Source organism: Balaenoptera ricei, chromosome 10, assembly GCF_028023285.1.
Source record: "Balaenoptera ricei isolate mBalRic1 chromosome 10, mBalRic1.hap2, whole genome shotgun sequence".
NCBI lineage: Eukaryota > Metazoa > Chordata > Mammalia > Artiodactyla > Balaenopteridae > Balaenoptera > Balaenoptera ricei.
The window spans coordinates 3,375,842-3,399,356 of record NC_082648.1 but is presented as its reverse complement, the minus strand read 5'-3'; the positions used below and the strand labels follow the sequence as shown (position 1 = coordinate 3,399,356).

The following is a 23,515-nucleotide window of genomic DNA, read 5'->3' as shown; positions in this document are numbered from 1 at the left end:
GCGTTCATTCTATTTCATTCACTCTTCTGTCTAGAAAACTTGCTTGAGGTGGACGGGGCTGGGGTCCGTGGGAGCACCTGGGCCAGCTGGGCTCGGGGGGGGCCCCAAGACGGGGGCACGGGGTGGGGGGGGGGTCTGCAGGCTGGGCGCGAGCCCCTCGCCTGGTGTGAACCCGACGGTCCCGTTCACTGTGTGAGCCCTCCATCCACCAGGGACGTCCCCGGGGGGGACCAACCTTGCAGGGGAGTCCACAGCCCTGCCCTCCTCCTGTGTCACATCAGCATCTTGGTCGAGATTATTCTCTGAACGACCACGGGGCTGCCCTCCGATGGCCTGGGTATCAGTCAGGGGCTGGACCCGGTCTAGGCACGTCTGAGCACATCTGTCTTGTTGGGCCGGCATGTCTGCTCACCTGCACCATCACCGTGAGCGTGAGTGTGCACGCGTGTCCGCACAAACGCTCAAGTGTGCCCGGGGGGCCGGCACCCCTGCAGGCCCCTCCCCACTGCACACAAGCAGCGCTGGGGGTGGTGGGTACTGCTGTCTACACAGGCTGGCAGTCAGCGGGGCCCTGGTCAGGTGGGTGAGCAGCAAGAAACCTTTGCGAAGCTGTCGCCCTCGGTGCCTGCCGGCGGGCCCGTCACCTGCCGCTCCTTCCCAGCTCCGAGGGCCAGGCTGTCAGGCTGCCGTGGGTGGGCTGCCGCGAGCTGGACCCTGGTTCCCTCCCTCCCCCAGCTGAGAATGGACAGGCTGTCGGTGGGGGCACAGGAAGCCCCGCTCGCCTCTCCCCCTGCATCCGTCACTGGCTGAAGATGACAACGCAGTGGCTGAAGATGGTGACGCAGTGACTGACGGCCAGCAGGGGGGCCTGGGGGACCCTCTGGGTCAGGTCGGGGGGTGAAGAGGGCGGTCAGTAAAGCACGAATCCAGCCCTGTCCGTCAGCAAGGTCCAGACTCTGTCCTTGCACTTTGTCGTCAGCCAGGCCAGCCAGAGCCAAGAGGGCTAATGTTCCCATTGGCACCGTTTCACGAGGTGGGAACGGTTTCCACCAGACTTTTCAAAAGCTGTAAGTATCCCTGAAAGTCCCTAACTGGGGTTTAGGGAACCCCAGGTTGGGGGCCAGAGATCAAATTTCACATGCTTTCCCTGAGTTGCCAACCAGTAAGTAGGAAGGCTGAGTCCTTTTGGGAACTGGGTCTGTTGACAGAAGATATCTATTGAGACTATATTGGCCCTGCAGGAATTCAGTGCGGGGAGAGGGAGACAAACGACAAGGAGCTTCCTGATGCCGTTGACCAGTGAGACGGCCTCGCCTGTCCACACGTTGGATCAGCCTGGCTGCAGACGTTGGGCGAGGCTGGTTCCCTGAGCTCTGCAGCCACCCGAAGAAAACTCTCTGGGTGGCAGCAGGCTCTACCCACCAGACCCACAGAGCACAGTGGGGCCTGGCTACACCAGTCCCCCCCCTCTGCTCAGCATCAAGGGGCACTGAGGGCAGCGGGGCAGTGCTCGGGGGTGCCCCAGCTGCCATGTAAGTGCCTCGACAGGGAGAGCCCAGGAGCAGCTTCAGCCGGAGAGCCTGGCCCGGGCACGCCCTGTGGAGTGTTGTTATCCTTTTTGTTAGTTTAAGGAGACACACTAGTCCATCTCCATGACTGCGTTACACTCAGCAAAAACAAGACGGCTAAATCAATAGCCTCCAAGTCTTTGCCGAACACTTTAAGAAGGAGCCATTGCAATGCCAATATTTTTGTGTTCAAAGTGACATTCACTTAATCTGACTTCCCTCTGACTTCTGTGGATTATTGAATGCTGCTACTGGACCAGCAGAGCAGAACAAGCCCCCCGGGGTGGGGGGGAAGCTTGCCCACCGAGCCCGCACATCTCCCGAGCTCTATCCCCCCTCCACACTCCATCCAGCTCCGCCCCCCAGATCACTCTCTAGCAACTCCAGTTTTCAGCCAGGGGGATGTTCTTCCTTGGGGTCCCACCTCTTGTTTGGGGACTCCTGAGGCCCCAGATTTGACCAGTTTCTTGCCAAGCACCTACTCTGGTTCAGAACAAGCTGGATGTCTTCTTTTTTTTTTTAATTTATTTATTTTAATTTATTTATTTTTGGCTGTGTTGGGTCTTCATGGCTGCGCGTGGGCTTTCTCTAGTTCCAGCGAGCGGGGGCTACTCTTTGTTGCGGTGCGCGGGCTTCTCATTGCGGTGGCGTCTCTTGTTGCGGAGCACGGGCTCTAGGCACGCGGGCTTCAGTAGTTGTAGCACGCGGGCTCCAGTAGTTGTGGCTCACGGGCTCTAGAGCGCAGGCTCAGTAGGTGTGGCGCACGGGCTTAGTTGCTCCGCGGCATGTGGGATCTTCTCGGACCAGGGCTCGAACCCGTGTCCCCTGTATTGGCAGGCGGATTCTTAACCACTGCGCCACCAGGGAAGCCCTGGATGTCTTTACATACGTGATTTTATTTAGTCCTCGCAGCAAATCTGTAAAATACGTATTGTCCGCATTTTGCAGATGATGAAACCAAGACAAGTTCAGTGAGAACGCGGTGCTCACACGGACGCCAACCACGTGCAGAGTGGGAGCCGAGCCCGGTCCTCCCGAACCAGTGCTCTCTCCACCCAGGCGTGGTACCTCTCTATGGGTGAAAGCTCAGGCGCGACCGACAGCCGATAAAACAGTTGTGGTCAGGAGGGATCTATAGTGCACACAAAGGCATTTCATGAGCTGTGACCCAACACCAACAAAAGGAGAGATTTAGTTACAGCCTGCAGCTCTGCCCATCCACCCCCTGCACGCAAGCTCGCAGCCCGCGAGATCCACGCGGCCACCGTCTGGTTCCAGGAGTCCTCTCCTGTGGGGGAGGGGCTCGCGCTGGGGGGATGACAGGAAGGTTCCTTCTCCCCCCAGCAAATCTGGTCCATCACCAAGGCTTGTCGGTCCTCCCGCGGGTCCCTGTCATGTTTCCCCCATCCCGCTGGTAACTCCCTTCGTTCTCACGCTGTAGCCAGAGGGATGGCGCTCAAGGGCAGAGCTGAGCCGGTCCCACGGGCTTCAAACCTCTCAGCGGGCACCCACTGCTCTTAGCTTAAAGTTCAAACTCACCCACCGGCTCACAAGCTGCGACCCCTGCCCAGCCCCACTGGGGGCCTCAGATAACTTGTTCCCGGCCCCTCCCTCACACACTTACAGGACCCCAGGACTGGCCATCTGTGGCGGGTGGCAGACGCCGAGGTGGGAGCTGGCCTCTCGTGCGGCCAGCTCAGGCCGCCGGGACAGGCCCCCAACCCCAGAGACCCCTCCCCGCCCAGCAGATCTGTAGCCTGGGCCCGAGGAGGGGAGGAGTGGTCCTCGCCGTGCGCTGTGCGTGGACAAGGCAGGCTGGTCCCTCACACCAACCACCTCGTGAAAAACTCACAGTCGTGGCTCAGTGGACACAAACACCACAAAGAGACAGGCTGCTTGTGCTTTTGACACGTTATCAGTTTTTATTTAAAAACATGCTAAAAACATGGCGTTCCGTAAGCCAGGACCAGGATGAAGGTAGCGCACAGATATGGCATCGCAAGCAGAAAAGTGCATTGAAACCAGCACGCGTGCCCCCCGCTCGGCCACGCTGCCCCAGCGGGCAGGGTGTGGGCACAAGCCCCAGGCCTGGCCCTCGAGGGGCCCGGTCAGCGTGGCGAGGCGAGGACACGCCCTGGACTTGGCCTCACGGCGGCGGAGGGGGCATGGGAGAACGGGAACACAGGAGGCCGGCCCTGAAGGGCCGAGGGGCAGGGCGGGCCTCAGGTACGCGGCTCCCGCTCCGTCCTGGCTGGGTCCCTGCTGTTAGCACCTCCACCAGCGGTGGGCAGGGGCCGGAGAGGCGCGGACATCGTTTCCATCCACCTGGACCACTCTTCGGCCACCAAAGCAAGGAGGGACGGCCATCTGGTCCAAGTCAAACCAGAACACCTGCATGAGGGTCTGGGGTGGGTCAGCGACCTTTCCAGCATGAGAGGCCACGACGCAGGCCCACGCTGGAGGGGTGAGAGGAGAGGGCCTCCAGCAGGGGAACAGGGGTCGGCACCTGCTGGGGTCCCCAAGGGCCGTGCTCAGCCCTGCTGGCTCACCTCCCTTGCGAGACGGCTGCAGAGAGAGGCCGAGTGGAGACAGGCACTCCCCTGACGTCTGCAGGACCTTGGCCTTGGGAGTCAACTCTGTATACTACCTGCATCAGACCCCAATGAGCTAACTGTGACCTTGGCAGGGGAGTCGCCAGGGAGCGGTTTCACTCAGGTAGTGCTGCCCACGAGAGCAGGGTCGGGAGAAACTGAGAAGGTGCTGGGCCCCATCACGGACATCACACGGCACGCCTTCTGTGTGGGGTGGGGACCGCTCTGCACGATGGGCGAGGGGCTGGGAGGAGCCCCCCCGCCGCCGTGCGCGGAGCCCGCCGCCCGGTGTGGACTCGCCAAATGACGGAACAGCCAAGCACAGGGTCAGGCGAGAAGGTAGTTTTGGGGACTGTGGACAAGGCTCTGTGGACAGACGGACGGGGCAGGGGCTGGCGGGAGGAGGGAGCCGGAGGCAAGGGCCCCAGGGCTGAAGGACGCCCCTTAAGCTCCAGAAACATAAGATGCCAGCGAGGCCATACACCCCCAAGGTGCTAGGCTTTTGCTGTTGATTTTAACAAAAATTTTACATTGCATTGATAGGCATAAACAACCCCCCCAAGACAAACCCATTATGCAGCAGTCCCACTGTGCCACTCGAATGCTTGTTTGTGGAGGGTCCCTCGCAGTGGAATGGTGGTGCATCCGCTCTGGGCTCTGCAGACCTGGGCTCCCGGGAGGTGGCCGAAGCTCCTTCCCAGGAAGGCAGGGCCAGAGGGTGGGGAGGGCCGGTCCCCTGTGGCCTCCACCCACAGCCCTGCCCACAGGCTTTCCCATGATCACGCCCACTCCCGTCTCAGGAGGTGTTCTCTACTCTGCCCAACTCGCTGAGACCACCCTACTCTCCGCTCCCCCGCACCCAAAAGCTCGACTCCTGAACACACCAAAAGTTCTGTACTCCTGGTCCCAACCGTCTTGTACTTAAGGGGAGAAGGGGGCTGCTGGCTGGGTGGCCAGGTCTCAGCTCTCGGAACAGACAGGTGGAGGCTGGGGAGGAGACAGGGCCCCCCGGGAGGTCAGGGCACCCATCCAAACAGTGCAGAACAAAGGCAGCGCCCAGGCGAGGCCCACCTGGGGAAGTACCAGCTGGTGGGGAACCTTTCCAAGCTCAGCCCCGTGGATTCTTGACTTATTTTTTTAACTGCACAACTTGCTTAGACCAGCATGAACCCTAGTGGGGGCACCTCACTGCAGGCGGATGCCCCCCAACTGTCCACCTCCAGGCCCTGACTCAGGCTGCTTTGTCCTGGGGCTACTGTAACAGGATCCCGTCTGACCTCTCTTGGGTCTTCGGTACTCTTCCTTGGGGTCACAGAGGACGTGATCACCAGTCACCCCAGCATCCATGAACCCCAAGGAAGGAGGTGAGGGTCCTGGGACCCGGGTGGACATCCCTCCCTCCCTCCCAGCAGGGAGTCAGCAGCCGAGTGACTCTGGCTGGACCGATCACGGCTCCGCCCTCCCTCTGGTGGTCGTGGGTCCTCTGCTGCTGTCTGAGCAGCTCCACGGAAGGACCGCTTCCCCTTCCAGAAGCAATGTGAGAGAGTGAGCAGCATCTGAACTAGAGAGGTATTTGTCCATGAGTTTCTAGCAGGAATGTCTGTGAAATTAACGGGTTTGCAGAACCTGTCGCGGGAATGCCCGCAGGGGTGGAAGGGAGCCTCCCGGGCCCACAGAGGGCAGGAGGGAGGAAGAATGGAAAAAGAGCTGCTCAGCAGTGACGCATAAGGACCCACGACCGCTCGGCCTCGTTCCCAGCAAAGCACCCGCGCCCCCAGAGGACCCCCGGCCTTGGCCTCTAACGCGGCCTGGGCCCCGGCAAACACTGCACCCTGCAGGCCTCGGCCCCGTGCGGCCTCCTGTGCCCCCCTCTCCCCTGCCTCTCCCAGGCTCCCTGCTCCCCCTCCCTCAGTGCATCTTGGCGAGAGCCTCCTGAGTGTGCACAGCGGTCTGTCCTGACAGAAACCGGGCGGACACGCCCTGTCCCCGCCTGTCCCCACCCTCAGAAAGAAAATCAAACCATTACAGAAATCAACACAGTAAAAAGTTATAAATCAGAAAGCTAACCCTAAACTTATCCAAGAGATAGTATTCCTGAATAATCGTAATCAGAGTAAAATAAAATAGAAAAGCTACACTGTAAGGTATAAAAAGCCTGGGCGAGATGTTTCCAGGGGCCCGGCCGGGAGACGGTCCGCCCCGCCCGCGTCCGCGCACCCGCTCTCCGGGTGGCCAGGGGCACCGGGGCCTCCGCCAGGCAGTCTCCACCGGGAGGGAGCCCTGCGCCTCCCGCCCCACGCCACGCGGGGACAAAGTGTCAGCGGAGGAAGGACAGGGCAGAAGCGCACCGGTGCCGGGGGGCTCCCAGAGCACACCCCCCGCCCACCCTGTCTTCTTTGGCAAATGCACAGGAATCCGGGCGCCCCGGCACCCCAAGGTCTCTGCGCCTTCTCCTCCCTGGCCTCCGCCCGCCGAGAAGGCTGCAGCGGGTGGCGGGGAAGGCGGGCCGGGGCGGCGGGCGCAGGGGTCAGCGGTCTGGAGGGTGCGGGCAGGCAACACAAGCTGAAGGCCTCTCCCCTGGCACAGTGTCCGCGGGGCCGGGGCGTTCGGCCGGCCTGATCAGGCATCGTATTTTTTCCCAGTCCGGTGGATGTGCTGGAAGAGGGTCATGGAGAAGGCCATGCCCAGAATCTGAAAGACACGGGGAAGGGGCCTCAGATGGGGGCCACGGGCACCCAGAGCGCGCGAGGCAGCCCCCTGCAGGATGCAGATGCTGGCGGAGTGAGGACAATGCAGGAAAGAGGAGGCCACACGCGGGGACCTCGGCCGCTCGGACTGTCCGTGCGGGACGTCACCGAGCTCCGAGGCCCAGAAACCTGCTGTTTCAGAGCGCTGCGGTGAGGACAGGACCTGACCCTAAGTGGCAGCCGACGGGGAGCTGGGGGCGTGGGGGGGAGCGGCAGGACACTGACAGCCCCCCACCTCACTTCCGCGGGGTCCTGGGGTACACGGCGTGGCGTCTGACCGCTGCTGCGTTGGGAGGACGTTACCACTCATCTGGGTCCCCTCAGCCCCCCGATCCCGAGCAGAGCAGAAGTTGCAGGAAGCCAGCCTGCAGCCTCCTGGGCACCGGCACTCGCCGCGCATCGTGCGGCCAGAGACACCGTACTTCCCGCGGCACTCACACTCAAGGTCTGCCCGTGACCTTGGAGACCGAGGGGCCCAGCCTGGCCCCGGCGTCCTGGTCCAGGCCTGGCTGCAGGCAGCCGTGAGCCGAGCCCCACTCTTGGCACCGGAGAGACCCTTGCTCCCGCGAGCCCGTCTTCCGTCAGAGCCCTGAGCAGGGACAGTGGCTTGTCCGCTAAGCTCGGAGGCTCGCAGATAAGCAGACACGGTCAGGCCCGCGGGGTCTAGGGAAGAAAGGGGACTTCGTGCAGGATGCTCATCTTCCTGTGGACGGACCAGTCAGGGTCAGGTGGTCACCAGGGGTAGGAGTTACACACAAGTGGGCAAGGAGGGAGCCCATAATGCTCCCCGAGAAAGGCCGGGGGCTCCTGCTCTCACCACGTCAGCCTTCTCTTCAAGGAGGGAGCCGGGGGCCCCTCCGAGTCCCCCTCCGTCACCCACGCTGGGCCTTGCGCAGCACGGCCGCCCGCGAAACACTGGCTAAGGGCAGCGAGCCCTTTCCGAGCACCTCCCCTGTGCGACGTTTCGGGTATTAAACTCATGTAACGCTAAGAAGTGGCCCATGATCACGCCCACTACACGGATGTGTAAACGACGGCACAGCAGCTAAGCCACTTGCCAGATCACACGTATCCCACGGGATGGGACAGACCCCGCGGAGGCCGCCTGTAGGCCTTGCTCACGATTGATGCCTGAGGACTCACCGCCGTTCAATTCAGTCACAGGGTAAACGTCCCCCTGCTGTGGGGACAGGCATGTCACAAGCAAACCCATGGGGGCTTCCTGCGATGCCAGCACAGGCCCAAGGCTCAGAGGGATGTGACAGTGACACAGCAGCGCCCTGCGGGCTCGCGCAGGCCCCGGGGGAGCAGGCCGGGCGGGGGGGGCGGGGCCGCCTCTCCCTCGGGCTTTCGGGCTGGGCTGCGTGAGGCTGGACGGCCCCCTTACCTGCATGGTCAGGATGCACACCCCCACCGTGCCCAGTACGTGCTTATTGTCATCAAACCACGTCTTCACCTTTTCGTAGCAGCCCTGCGGAGCGAGGACCAGAGCTTCAGGCGCTGGCGTGACCGTGGGGCCCTCGCCCGGCCCCTACCTCGCTGCGCCTCTGCCCCTGCCCCCAGCCCCGGTCCTCTTGCCTTCGGGCATCTCCCCCAGGGGTTCCGCCTACAAGGCCCCGCCGCACAGCCCCAGACCCCATTCCCCCTGACCTCCGACGCCCCCAGATGTGGGCCCAGATCCCCCACTTCCCACCTGCCTTCTGGCTTCAGGCCTGTGCGTCCCCGCCCGTTCCACATTGGTGGCCCGGGCCACCGTCCCCAGGCTGTCCACCGCACGGACCCCTGGGGTGGGGTGGGGTGCAGCCTCACCGTCCTCCACACGGGGGCGCTGCTGTTGCGCCCACAGCCCTGGGAGTTCTCCATGCAGCAGCGGTCGGGAACCGTGTTCTCCCCCAGCACCGGGTACCAGTCTGTGTAGTCGGTGACACCACAGCACCGCATCTGTGGGGGGAGGGGCACACGGTCAGACGGGCCACACCCGGCGTCCCCCTTGGGCTTCCCCTGCCACCCAGCCCCCACGGGAGCTGCCGCCTGGAGTTCAGCCTTCTCGTCCCTTCTTAGGGCCTCAGCCGGGCCCAGGGGAGGAAGTGATCGCTCCTTCCTGGAGGCTGGATGGGGAGAAGGCAATGCCGCCTGCCCTCTGAGCTGGGCGCTGGGCGCTGGGCAGGGCGCTCAGCCCTCCGCTCGCCCACCAGCCCCCTGGCTCTATGGCTCTGTGGATCGTCCCAAGCTGGCTGTAGCACCCAGCCCGCTGGGGCTGTGCTGACTCGTTTCCTCTTAGAACAGAGCCTCCTGAGTCATGACAAGGGAGGCAACCCTGTTGCTAAAATAAGTTGTCATTCGTGCCAAAGCTTCAGAAAGGAAGGGCTTGGACGAGGTGCCCTCTCGATCATCCGTCCTTCCCAGCTCCCTGGGCCCCGCAGCTGCAGGCCACGTCCAGGCCCTGCTTGCCGTCCTCCCCGACCCCCCCACCCCTCTGCGGCTGCCGCACGGCGTCTGACCCAGAGAGCCGGGGTGCCCAGCCGGGTCCCAGAGTCTGAGGCCCAGGCCCCGCCCCCCTGCCCAGCACGACCCCGCACCTCGGCCTGGATGATGTTCCAGGCGTTCTTAAGCCCCACGTTGTTCTCCGAGTTGTACAGCAGCAGGCCTTCCTTCAGGTCCTTCCTGGCGTTCTCGTTCACCTGACAGGTGAGGGCAGACTCAGGTCGGGGGAGAGCAGGAGGCCGCCCTGCTCCCCAGCTCTCCCAGGTCGGCCAGGACAGCTGGCCACAGCTCTCCCGGGCTGGGGAGGCCCGCTGGGGACGGGGCGGTGACCCTGGAGAGCCGAGTTCTTCAGGCCAGAGCTGTGACACGGAGGCGGGGACAGCCCAAGCCCCTCAGCTGCCCTGGTCCCAGGACCAGCCCCGCACAGGCCACCCTGCCCCCAGGCCACGACACCCCCCAACGCTGCCCCTGTCGGGACACATCCTGGGAACCGCAGGGTGCAGATCAGCCATCCCGAGCGTGGGCCCACCTCTGCTTTGTCTGTGAAGTTGCAAAATAACATCTACCTCTGGGATTGTTGTGAGAGTTAAAGGAAAGGACTCCTATAAAGAGCTGAGAACAAGGCTGGCCCGCAGGAATCTCTCAGCATTATTCGTGCCTCCTTTTCAGAGATGCAAAGGAACCACTGTTACAAACCCTAAGAGTGCCTCTCCCTCTCAGTGAGGCCCGGGCACCTCTTTCAGGACCAAGGAGAAGATGGTAACACGGTTCCGGGTACAACACACCCAAAGGGCCCACCGAGCCCGAAGCCCGCGCTTGGCCAATCGTTCCTGGTGGTCCCAGAAGAAGTTCCCCAACTTTGCAGGGAACTGTCCAGCCTGGCGGGGTCACGAGGGGTCCCCACTCCACCCTCCTGAACCCCCGGTGCAGCCTGGGAGCAGCTGTCTGTCCCCAAAGGTCTCTGGACGTAGAAGCAGAGCTGCCTCCACTGTGAGCCCGACGCACTGTCCCCTGGAAGCCTCCCCTGTGCTACCAGTAGGTTACCCTCCTATCACCCAGCCCAGACACCTAGTGAGCTCTGCATCCCTTCCCCACAGCTGTGTTTGAATACTCCCAGTGACGGGGAGCTCTCTGTGCCAGAGGCCGTCCGTGGCATCCCTGGGTCATTAGAGGACTCCACTTCCTAAGACTACACAGGGTAATAAGCCCCCCACCAAAACCTCTCCTCTGGGCCCTTCTTAGCGCTCCTCTCCTCACAAGTACGAACTGTCACTGCTTTTCCTCCGGCTTCCCAGACCCACCCCCAGGGGCGATGAAATTCCATACGCCCCCTCCCTTCCTGGAAGGCTTACCTTGTCCATGTAGACAAAGAAGAGGGTAATTAATATCAGCTCCGCCAGGAGGATGACCAACAGGACGATGAAAAACTGCAAAGAGAAGGTCCAGGCGTGGGCACGCGGTAGGGCTCACGGCTGGGGACGGGGTGCAAACGGGGTGTCAGGGGACAGGTAACACCTAGACCGGATTTCCCAGGTATGGGAGAGGCCACGGCTCCCGAGGACTCCCAGATGGGGAGGGGAGGGACATAAGGCAGACACCAGTCAAGGAGTGGGAGGGGCACCTAGGGCAGGGGTAGCCCATCATGAGGAAGAGGGGTGGGGTCAGGCAAAGACCATTCTGGGAGCTACTTCTCCGGGCTCAGGCTGGGCACCCAGTGGGCTCAGTGGCTCAAATGCAGGGCGATCCAGCGTTCAGAGGGCTGGGGGTCTGGGGTCCAACTTACACTCAGGAGGAGGCACCTGTTCTCCTTGATGGCCCCCAGGCAGCCGAGGAAGCCCGTCACCATGACGATGGTGCCTATGGCGATGACGAGGTTGGCTGCAGACAGCGATGGGAAGCTGGGGGAGAAGGTGGCAAAATTGCCTTGGGACACGGAGAGCCAAATGCCCACTCCAAGCAGTCCACAGCCACAGAGCTGGAGAGAAAGGGAAGCCTGTTAGCCCGGCACTGCTCTGGTATCCGTCTCCACAGGACTCAAAGGACTGCGTTTCCCTCCACTGCCCCCATTGCCCCCGGCCCCAACCATGAGACACGGACAGGGTACAGCTGGGTGGTGTGACCTGCACAAAGCCCCCAGCCTCTCCGCGTCAAACGGCATGGCACCAGCTTCTCGAAGCTCGGAGGGTCACGTCAATGAGGACAAATTAAACAAGGCACAGGGAAAGCATGTAACAAGTACGGAAGGTCCTAGCTGCACGTGCATGGCCATGGGGGTCCCACTCGGCAGAGGAGGGCCTGGCGCTCAGGAAGGAGGCGGGGAGGGGCCACGTGGTCATGGAAGCAGGTGAGGGGTTTGGGAGGGAACCGCTGAGCCAGTTTCTCAGAGCCAGACCCTGCGGTGACTGGGTCCCGCTGCCCTGACCGGAAGGGCCACTTGCCCATGGTCCTCAGGAGCTGGAAGAACAAATTTCACGCAGATGGAAATAGGAAGGGGCTCCCTGGCCTGGCTGAGGGGCTGGCCGACGTGCAGGGCATGGGTCCCCCGTGGCCTCACCATCCATCCCAGGGAGCGGCCGCCGCCCCCGGCTGGAACCCACTCTGCCCCACGGCACCCCCAGGGCTGTGATGCCCGGGGCTGCAGTTTCCCATCCCCTGGGCTGCAGCTCTCCACGGCAGCCTTGTTTTACGCTCCGTAAGCTGACTCTGCCCCCGCTCCCTCCAGGGGCTCAAGGATGTCTGCGGGGTCTGAGGAGCTAGTCAATCAGTCGACAGGACAGGTATTTACCGAGGACCTACAGCACAGAGGAGCCACAGCCGCCGCGTTAGGGACCTGCCTTCCCAGGGCCTCTGCTCGGACCAGATGGGAGCCAGGGAAGGGCAGCACCCACCCCAGGCCGTGTGCACGGGGGCCAAGTAAGTGGCACAGAGTTCAGGTGCCAGGTGGAGGGGGCAGCCCCTCAGGCACGTGGACGGGGCAGGTGGGGAATGAGACACTACCAACCCCCTTCTGGACCGTTGTGAGACTTGAAAAGAAAGAAGGCCCGTGAAGAGGGTGACCAGGGCCAGGCGCCGGCCTCCGGGAGACAGGTCCCGAGCCGGGCGCCGTGCTGCGCCCCCCAGGATGCAAGCCCGTCTCTGCTCTCGAGCTGCCCCCGCTCCGGGGAGCGGACACGTGGCAGTGAGGGCCAGGCGGCCACGAGCAGGTGGAGAGCGGGAAGACCAGGCACCGGCAGAGGCTGCCCAAGGAGACGACTTCCTCTCTCATCTGCTCCACAAACCGGAATGGAGCGCCTGCTCGTTAAAGCCGGGCCCTGCTCTGAGCACGGGGCGCCGGTGGCAACGGCGCCGGCAGAGACCCACCCTGGGGAAGAGGGGACACACAGGCAAGCACACGACAGAACTCCAGGTGCCGTGAAGAAAAACAGTCAGGATGAGGAGGAGTGCGGGGGCAGGGGGCAGGGAAGGCCCCTCGGGGAGGTGGCGCTTGAGGAGGAACCCACAAGAGGGGAAGTAAATAAGCACGCGAATAAGCGGGGGAAGAATGTTCTAGAGGAAACAGCAGTGCAAAGCCCTGGGTGGGGGGAGCCTGGCCCGCCGGGGGCCGGAGGTGACAGGGGGACAGTGGTGGGGGACCGGCAGGTGGGACGTGGCAGGCATCGGGAAAGAAAATGGTGGTGTTCTTGATGGGATGGGGAGCCCGGGAGCAGGACAGGGACGCGATCTGTGATTTCAGCAGGTCACTCCGGCTGCTGTGTGGAGAATAGGGCATCGGCGGGCAAAGTGCGGCGGGCGAGCCATCAGGAGGCCACTGCCGTGACCAGGGGACCAGGCGGGGCTGGGGGGACCTCCAGCGGGAGGCTGTGCCGGAGTGCCGAGAGACGGTCCAATTCGAGATGTATTTGGAAGGGCTTGCTCGGCTTCCACGCATGAGTAGGATTTCGATAAACGAGGAGCCGGAAATGTGGTCCAGACGGGGCATGTCGAAAGAAGCGGGGCTATTCCGGCGCGTCACTAAACCGGAGACAGCTCCCAGGGCTGCAGATGGAGCCGGCCGAGCGGAGCAGCTGCTGGGGCCCCACGCCGTGGACAGCCGCCCTCGCCCCATGCCCTGCGGCAGCCCCGCTGGAACGGGGCCGAGTCCGCGGTGTGGGCACACCAGCCCCAGAGCGGCCCCCCACCCAAAGGGGCATCCACCCAGCTCAGCCAGGGACTGGGTGCCACCCACACTCGCAACCACCAGGTGGCGCCCCAGGCCGGGTCAGAGCTCTGGGTTTGCAGGGAGGCTCAGAGACTTAGCCAACCTGTCACTGACTCTCAATCAGGTCACTTTCTGTGCTGCCGGCTCAATTGTTCTTTCATTAATCACACCATGGAAATTCATGCTCTCCATGCTGAAGATTTATGGCTCTAAAAGCCAGACCCTGGAATGAAAAAGAGGAGACCCCGCTGCTGCCGGGTCACTTGCTACAGGCCAGGTCGCTCGCTACAGGTAAGGAACCTGGCCTTGGGACCCTGGAGCCGCAGGACGCCCTCCCACCCTGCGCTGGAGACACCGGGCCCCTCGGGACCGTCCCCGGGCCCGGGAAAGTCCTCAGGGTACTCGCACCACTTTATATAAGGGACCTCAGCGTCCACGGATACCAAGGGACGACTGTCCAGCTCCCTCCCAGCAGCCGGCTCCCACCGGGAGTGGGCCCGGGAGGGTCCCCTTGTGCCTCCCCTCCCCGTGTCCCTCGTGGACAGGGGCCCCCATGTGGGAAATCTCAACAGCTCAGAACCTCCAGGAGCCAGTCACCTCTGTGACCGCACACTCGCCAACCTCTGACCTGCTGTGCCAGCTCCCCAGAGCCCGCGGAGCTGCTCCCCGACCGCCACACCTGCTTGCCCCTCACCTCCTGTCTGAGGTCACCTTGCCCCGGGTAAGTCTCAGGTGCGGCCTGCTGCGGACAGCAGAGCAGCCTGGACCCAAGCCCCGCACCTTCCTCTCAAAGCCACACACCCGTCCCCGCCCCCAGAAGGCCACCGCTGAATGAATGAGGCCCTGCAGGCAACAAGAGGCCCTGCTCACCCCATATCCTCGGCCTCCTGCTGAGATGGAGGGACCCTCTGCTCCCGTCTCTGACCCAAAACCAGCAGAGCCCCCAGACCCTAAGTTCACAGACTAGGACATCACACTGCCAGGCCCAGCCCGGGACCTGGCTTCCCGGCATTTGATGCAGAGCCCCGGCGACACCCCCGCTGAGCCCCTGACGGGTGAGAGGCGCCAGGCCACCGCCTCAGCCCCAAGCCCAGGTCCCGGCCGTGCGCCCCTGCCTGCCTCTGGCCTCCGTGTTTCAGCCCAGCCTGCAGAGACCTGCCTGAATCCTTTCCCTGAAATGCCTCCTTCATTATACTGCTCCCCTGTGTGACCCTAAGATTCTTTACCTCTCTGAGGCCCAATGCCCTTTAAAATGTGGCATTTGGACCAGAGAATTTCCCGGCTCAGCCAAGCCTGAGACATGCTGTTCTCACCCCAGGCCGGTGGTCCCACCAGAGCAACTTTACTCCCAGGGGACATCCGTCAATGTCGAGTCTTTTTTGTTGTCACAACTTGGGGCGAGGGTGCTACTGGCACCTGAGTGGGTAGAGGCCAGGGACGCTGCTAAGTGTCCTACAGGGCACAGGGCAGCCCTCACACAACAAAGCCATCTGGCCCCAAATGCCGAGAGAGATTGAGAACCCCCGCCCAAGCCAGGTGTCCACCCCCCAGCTACCGACTCCCTGAGAAGACAGACACCCGAGAAAGAATTGGTGTGTCCCTCCAGGGTGGGGTGCGTCCTAGCTCCGAGAGGGACACACACGGGAGGAGGACAGAGCTGGTGAGGGCCGGAGAGGGGCAGCTTGGAGGCTGAGGTCCAGGGGGTGGCAATGGCAGCAGAAAGGGTTTGCTGGGCGGGAGGGCAAGAGGACAGGAGGCCATCTCTGAAGCCACAGCAGGGGCAGGGATGGCGAGGGACGGATGGGAGGAACGGGGGAGCCGTCCCCCACGGAGGGTGCCCGGCACAGGAAGGAGGCGGGGCCTGCAGGGGCACAGCCAGAGCTCGGCGCTGGAGAGCTCAGCTGGTGGCATTCAGGGAAACTGGCTTCCCAAAGCAGAGGGTTGTCTCAGAGACAACCAGCTAGATTCAAGCCCCCCGGCAGGAAGAAACTCCGGGGCGAGGCGGGGTGACTCAAGCACCAGGACCCAGCCAACCGACCGACCCAAAGGCACCCGCCACCCTGCTGCGGTCCGGGCCGGGCTGGCACTCCTCTCTAAGCAGAGGCAGGCCCAGGGGCCACCCTGACCACCAAGCCTCCCTGCCCCCGGCCCCTTCCCCAACCAAGGGCACTTCCAAGTATCTTCCACTCGGGCTCCAAATGCACCCGCATCCAAATGTGAGCAAACCCTTGCATTTGTCCGTTCCCTGCTCTCTACAGGGGCCAGGACCTGGGTCTGTATTGTCCGTTACTAAATCCCCAGGGCCTAGAACAGCGCCTCCCCTTGGCAATGCCCACGGGTCTCCCTCCTCCAGGCTCTCTCTTCAGAAGGGAGAAGGTGCAGGACCCTTCAGAGTCTCAGCATCTTCCTCATCACCCTGGGCCCATCCAACAGATGCAGAGCAGGCAGACTGAGGCCCGCAGGCTATGGCCTCATTTATCAAGTCTGCTGTAATTAGCCAATACCCCCATGGCATTTTCCCCATCTTCAGTTGCAACCACGTTGATCTGTGGTTTTAATACATGTTTCTGCCGTGTGTCCTTATGTATTTTTCACACAGCATCCCAGTTCTCTGGGAGTGAAACCACAACCTCCCCTGAACCACCCTCCCCCCTGAGCTTCCTCCCTCACTTGCTTAGAGCCAAAGGGCAGCCACTGCCTGTGTCCCCCACAGCGGCCACCATCTCCCCAACGTGCAGGGAGGCCCTCCCTGGGGTGACCTCCTGTGCCAGGGCTGGACATCCCTGCCTAGCCCTCTGTGTAGACGCGCTGCCCATCTCCACAAAAACACCAGTGCTCCCAGGCCAGGTTCACGTCTCAGCCCTTTCTCTCCCACTGTGGGGCCCGGAACATGCCTGGATACTACAGAAATATTTGTTCCATGGATGGATGGATGGAGGGATGGGTGGAGGGATGGACGGAAGGAGGGAGGGATGGATGGAAGGAGGGAGGGATGGATGGAGGGATGGACGGAAGGAGGGAGGGATGGATGGAAGGAGGGAGGGATGGATGGAAGGAGGGAGGGATGGATGGAGGGATGGATGGAAGGAGGGAGGGATGGATGGATGGAGGGAGGCATGGAAGGAAGGAGGGAGGGAGGGAGGGATGGAGGGAGGGATGGATGAATGGATGGAGGGAGGGAGGGAAGGAGGGAGGGATGCATGGATGGATGGAGGGAGGGATGGAGGGAAGGATGGATGGAGGGATGGAGGGAGGGAGGGAGGGAGGGAGAGAGGGAGGGAGGGGTGGGTGGAGGGAGGGAGGGAGGGAGGGAGGGATGGGTGGAGGGAGGGATGGAGGGAAGGATGGATGGAGGGATGGAGGGAGGGATGGAGGGAGGGAGGGAGGGATGGATGGGTGGAGGGAGGGATGGGAGGGGTTGGGAACAGGATACCCAGACACACAAACCCACCTGAAAAAGAAGGCCCCCTTTGCACCCTCTTCACCACCCCCGTGCCAAGTTCCCCCCCAACGCCCCCGTAGCCCCTGTTTGCCTGTGTAAGTCGCCTTCTCTACCTGCCCCATCCCCTCAGAGCTCAGCACACCCTCTGGCTACTTTCATCCCCGCGGCCTCTGTGTCTCTGCAGCGCCCCTGTCCCCCACACTCTCTTTGCTTTGCAGGAGCCCCTCAAACCCTTGGCCTCAGCATGCCCCCCTGTTCTCTATGAGCCAGGGCCAAGTGCAACGTTTAACAGCATTTAATAAATTAGTGGATGTGGAGAATAAAAAAGCAAACAGAAACGACTGTAACTTCACAGCCAATGCGCTGGCTGGTAGCCATCCTGCCCTGGGAGAAGCCAGCTGCGAGGAACTTCATCTCGCGGAGAAGGGGGAAAGGTGTCAGCGCGAGGACGGAGGGGGCGGCTACATCATGGTTCAGCCCCCCTTGCCTCTTGGCGGGGGTGGGGGTGGGCTGCAGCTCATTCAATGTCACGGCCATAAAGGGAGATGGGGGATGACAGACAGTGCTTCCAATTCCACACGGAAGGGACAAAGTCACAGGGACACCTTTGCCAAAGCCACCCGGGAGACAGAAGGATCAGGGCACGGAGCGGGGTGGGCCCCCGGGAGAGGGCTCCTCTGTGCCTGGCCCCAGGGGTCCAGCCTCCGCTTGAGCGCCCCGGGGTCCCGGTGCTCACCAGCCAATAACACACTCTGTTCCTTTTTTGCACAGCTCTAATTGGTCAAGAATTCTTCCTTATTAACTCAGGAATCCGCTTCCCCAGGGCTAACGTGCGTCAGTCCTAGTTTTGCCCAGGAAGCCCACCAAGATCAAGTGTGGCAGGACTTGAGGTTCTTGAAGGCCTGTATCTAACAAAAACCTTTCCCAACCTTCTCCTGGCCCATAAAAGGGCTTTTAGGGCTCTCACCCCTGAGTCACCCTCCACTACTGAAAGTTAGGTTCCAGCTCCGGAGGGACCAGCGCAGAGTGCAAGACGCCACTCTCCCCTCCCGCGCTCTGAGCTCTACACCTCTAGTAATGCAGCCTGTGCCGCCCCTGGCTTGGCTGGGAGCCGCAGCACAGGTGTGGTTCACGCTGAGCTCGCGCATGATTCAAACCAAACAGCGTGATTCCTCGGCCATTCTATATTTAACCCCCCACTTTCTCTCTCAAAGCCTCCAATTTCTTCACAACTTTACAGCCTCCAATATAACCAGCTTGCAGAGGTGACAGGGAGATCACACCCATATTTCTGAGCCGCATTTTCCTCCAAATAAGCACGACATAAAGCATTCGCATATCTAAAACCCAGTTACATTTTGATTATTGCAGAATGAGGTTATTTTTCTATCTAAGATGGTTCTAGGGGAGAGCATTTAAATGCGGCCAAACTTCGGGGATGTTGTATTTGGGAGCTGTTGAGTCTCTGACGTTAATAAAGCTCTTAAGTTACATGCTTGCCGAGCCCCCTTCCCTCCAGCGAACTTTGCAGGGACACTGGGAACGTGGGAACCACGCCCCCCAATTCACTGGCATACCCTATCGGTTGAGAGGGGCTCCTGCTACAATACCTCTTGCTATCTAAGACTCTTAAAAGTGCTGGGGGTGAAAGAGCTGAGAGGGGGGAGACCCCTCTTGAGACCCCGAGGCCAGCCCTTCCTCCCTCCAGTCGGTTAGGGTCCTGGGTAGGGGTAAATGCAGGTACCGCAGCCTTGGCCCCAAGCTGGCTGCACAAAGGGCCTGGTATCCTCCGACCCCAGTGGAGGCAAGGGAGGAGACTGGCTTTGCTGAAGCACTGCCCACCTGTTTGGGCTTCCTGGCCTGGCCTCAGTATGGAGGGCATCTGCCCTGCCTAGGGGCTCACACCAACCAAGGCATCTGTGGGACTGCAGGTGGCAAGCCCTGTGTCTGTCCCTGGGCCTCAAAGGCCAGGGCAGGGGCGCCAACAGCAGGCCCAGTCTCCACGACAGCTGATGCCCAGGGAGCAAAGGGCAAGGAGTAGAACTGGGGAAGGGGTCTACCTTGGGCTCTCCCAACACGGCCCCTTTAAAGCTCTGGACTTCCACACCGCTCCTGTCTGGGAGAAAGGCTTGCAGGGCAACAGGGCTCACCTCCCCTACCTGCACCTGCACCCCGGTTCCCAGGCCATCTGGGCTCCTCAAATCTGACAGCAGGGCCCAAACCAACCTTCTCAGGTGCCAGCCACGGCACCTCAGTCTCGGACTGACCACAGGCCTGCTCACTCGGTGGGGAGATGGAAAGAAAAGGAGGTGGAAACCAGCTCAGAGCCCCCAAGGGTGCCCGAGGAACAGGCCCAGATGGACCACAGAATGATGTGTGGTCAGGATGTCAAGAAGGAACGGGTGCTACAAAGCCCCTGCCAGCCTTGTAAAGGAGGCGTGATCGCTCATCGTTCTGTCCACACTGACCCAGGCTAACAGTGGCGGCCCTGCCAGGGCGGGCCCCCCAGGCTGGCAGAGCTGCACGTGCTTCCTGTTCAAGCTGGAGTGGGGCAGGGGGGGGGGTGCAGGGGAGAAGGGACACAAGGGGAGCATTGTAACCCAGGGTTCCCAAGCTCGCTCCACGAGGATGGAGCCCCTGGACGGCGGGGCTCTGCTCCCCTCGGGAGAGCACACAGCTGTTTTCCACCCCTGCTCTATACAGGAGAGGAGATGGGCTAAAACAGCAGGGGGCAGGCTCGGGGAAGAGCTTCTCAGATGGAGGAGAGAGTCGGCTATCCTGGCTCCACTGGAGGTTTCTGTTCCCTGAGCCGGTGGGAGGACTGCCCTTCACTGGGAACGTCGGGGGAAGGTGACCCCAAACTCCAGAACTTGTCAGCACTCAACAGGACACAGCTTGGAGCCTCGGGCCACCCAAGACCAGCAACTCTTGGGCAGGTGCTAGTGCAAGAATGGGTGCTCTGTGCTGGGGCAGGGGTGTGCACGGAGCCCTCATCACCTGCGCCCCAAGCGCCACGGCTCTGGAGCCGGGAAGGAGCCACGGGGAGCCAGCCTGGACCACAGCGAGAGGCACTGCCTGAGCTCCCAAGGTCACGGTAAGCTGGGAGGGGAAAGCGCCAAGGACTCAGAATACTCGTCAGAGGAGTCTGGAGAAAGGATTTTCCCACCACAGGCGTATTTTTTCCCTTCCTGCGTTTGTTTTATTTTGTGTATCTGGGGAGAAAGGCACTCTTGACAGCATCAAAGCACAGAATAATACATGAAGCTGGGGCTGCCTTGGGAGTCAGGGATGGGTTTCAGAAACCTATCTTCAAGGTTCACGTTGAAACTGGGGCCACCTGGGCTTCCCTGAGAAAGCAGAACCGTCCACAGCCCGCATCTCTGGACATGGAGCCCCAGGGGACGGCAATGGTCCAGTCGCCTTTCTGGGATGTCTTTCCGCTGAAAGACTGAGGGAGAAAAAAACACCTCCCCAGCACTCGGGGACACGGAGAAGATGAATGGGATTGTGCCTGCCGAGCCCTTTGTGTTCCTCGGAATATAAATATCGTACAAGGTACTGTGCTATCATTCAGAATCCTCGGAAAATGCAGGGGATACCTTGAATTCACATCACATCTTTCTGGCAAAGAGCTCAAATGATCTGGGAGACTGTAACTCACCCTACAGAATGGGGTGGGCGCGGAGATCACTCTCCCTGTTTGAGGAGAGGCGCCCCCAGCCCCCCTAGAGAGGAAGGAGAGTCACGCCATGAAAATACGTCCACTTCGGGGTGCCTCTCATTCGGCAGGGCTGCCTCCATTCGGCCTGCCACAGAACGGAGGCCCTTTAATAATGTAAAGAGCACGGTCTCCCCTGGCTTGAGCTCAGCAAATAACAGTCCCTGATTACATGTGCAGGTATCGGGAAGGATCGTGGTGGACACCCAGCTCCAGCTCTGGCCCCAGGACAGCCGCCCACGCACACTTCAGCTAGAAGCCTCGGACGTGGCCAACATGATTGGTCCTCTCTCCAGGGATGCTCTGCCCGCAGCCCGATTATTTACACTGCCAGCCGGGAGCCGTGTCCACCCAGGTCGGGATTTGACATTTCTGACATGTTTTGTGGGGGACACAGGCTGGCTAAGTTCGGGTTCCTCTGCCAGAGGTGGTCTCTGCACCAACTTTACGCGTCAGCCTGAGACCCCCTCCTCGCCCCGGCCCTGGGCCGACTCTGTCATCTGGCAGAACGGGAGACCCTGGTCCGCCTTCTACCCTTTGATGCGCCCACTGCCATTCAGGCCACTCGCTGAAAGCAGCCGGGCCACGGCCTGGCAGGGAGCGCGCCCAAGGTCACAGAGGTCATTCGGGGAGGAGCTTCACGCCTTGCCCTCACCCACCCGGCGCCGTCCCTGTCTTCACTACCCCCCGAAGCTGTGTTGCCAGGGACACCAACCATGGTCCCGTGGTTCTGAGTGCTTTGCCCCATCTGCCTCACTTAATCCTCCCAACCCAATGGTGGGGACAGGGGGAGGGCATTTTCGTCCTCCCCGTTCTACACCTGGAAGGGTGAAGGCACAGAGAGGTTAGGTGGTGAAGGAACCCAGGAAATCTGCCTCTGGAAACCATGTTCTGACCCACCAGGCCCCCCTGCTTAGACCTAGGGCGTCCCAAATACATCAGAAAGGGGTCCCTGGACGTGTCCATGCTTGGAGAGGGGAGGGCCAGCCACTGCGTACGGCGTGCCTGGGACCCACCTGTGGACTGAGAGGGTGGGGAAAGCAGGGATGGTGACAGCGATGGTGGTGACGAGGGTGGCGACAATGACAACGACGCTAAGAACACGGACGAGGAAGCTAGCCTCCACTGACCCCGAACCCACGCCAGGAACCGCACCAGCCGCTTTCCGCAAAAGCCAGACAAGGGGTCTACAAACAGCAAAAGCTGGAGAGGCTGTGGAGAAAAGGGAACCCTCCTACACTGCTGGTGGGAACGTAAATCAGTACAGCCACTACGGAGAGCAGTATGGAGGTTCCTTAAACAAACTAAAAATAGAGTTACCATATGACTCAGCTATCCCACTCCTGGGCATATACCCGGAGAAAACCATAATTCCAAAAGACACACGCACCCCAATGTTCACTGCAGCACTATTTTACAAGAGCCAGGACACGGAAGCAAGCTAAATGTCCATCAACAGATGAATGGATAAAGAAGATGTGGTACATATATACAATGGAATATTCCTCAGACATAAAAAGGAATGAAATAGTGCCATTTGCAGAGACATGGATAGACCCAGAGACTGTCATACAGAGTGAAGTTAAGTCAGAAAGAGAAAAACAAATATCGTATAATATCGCTTATATGTGGAATCTAGAAAAATGGTACAGATGAACTTATTTGCAAAGCAGAAATAGAGACACATGTAGAGAACAAACTTATGGATACTAAGGTGGGATAAACTGGGAGATTGGGATTGACATATACACACTATTGATACTATGTATAAAATAGATCACTAATGAGAACCTACTGTAGAGCACAGGGAACTCTACTCAGTGCTCTGTGGTGACCTAAATGGGAAGGAAATCTAAAAAAGAGGGGATCTACATATATATACTCGTATAGCTGATTCACTTTGCTGTACAGTAGAAACTAACACAACAGTGTAAAGCAACTATACTCCAATAAAAATTTTTAAAATAATTTTAAAAAACCAGACAAGGTAGTTCCTATTGTTCCCCCCACTTTGCAAATGAGAAAACCAAGGCTCAGAGGTTAAGTATCTCACCTGAGCTGGATTTTAATCCAGTCTGATGCGACTCCAACCCTTTGAATGAAGTCTCTCTATGCCTCAGACAAACAAACAAACAAAGAAACAAAAAAACCCCAAACTTCATTTTATTAACATTCTCCACTGTAGCCCAGTCTGAGTCAAGGGAGGCGGGGAGGAGCACAGGGGCCCGGGACACACCCCGGCAGAGGGTGGCGAGCGACAGCAGGCACAGCTGGAAAGTGGTCTGTCCTGCGTGCCGGCCGGGCGGGTAGAGGCGAGGACCAATCGTTAGGGGTGCCCCCCGCAGGGAGGGGTGCACGGAGTGCACATGTGTTGGGGGCAGACGTCCAGCCAACCTGCGCTGCCCACTTTGCTGATTTCACCAGAGTTGTGAAAATTGTTGGCTGTACCTCTGCACAAAGAAGCAAGAAGGAACAAAATAAAATACTTTGGGGCTCAGTGGACCTTCTTATTGTGCCTCTATTTCCACAACCAGAGCAGCTTGTGGAAACGATTCCCCGCCCCCCCCTCCCGTGCCGTGTTTTTCTGGAGGGGGCTTTCACATGCGCCACCCCACACGCGCCCCACAGACCCCTGGGCTTGCTACCCCACGTTACAGATGAGGCCGCTGCAGCTCGCGGGGGCCCCGGCCCCATCTTTCGAAGGCCCGTCCCCAGCCGGCGTGGTCAGCAGCCTCATGGGGACATCCACTTCTGACCCACCAGGAAA

General features: G+C 60.7%; 1 protein-coding gene across 2 annotated transcripts in view; it reads right to left on the bottom strand.

Annotated features, from left to right (window-relative positions):
* Positions 1–3,464: 3,464 nt before the first annotated feature.
* The window catches only part of TSPAN9 (tetraspanin 9), a 181,438-nt gene continuing 161,387 nt past the window's right edge, over positions 3,465–23,515 (bottom strand). For both annotated transcript variants that reach the window (XM_059935119.1, XM_059935118.1), the window contains 6 exons: positions 11,174–11,365; positions 10,743–10,817; positions 9,486–9,587; positions 8,716–8,847; positions 8,294–8,377; positions 3,465–6,850 (listed from right to left, as the gene is read on the bottom strand). In XM_059935119.1, coding sequence (XP_059791102.1) covers positions 6,779–6,850; positions 8,294–8,377; positions 8,716–8,847; positions 9,486–9,587; positions 10,743–10,817; positions 11,174–11,365 — 657 coding nt within the window. In that variant the 3' untranslated portion in view covers positions 3,465–6,778. The remainder of the gene's footprint in view (positions 6,851–8,293; positions 8,378–8,715; positions 8,848–9,485; positions 9,588–10,742; positions 10,818–11,173; positions 11,366–23,515) is intronic.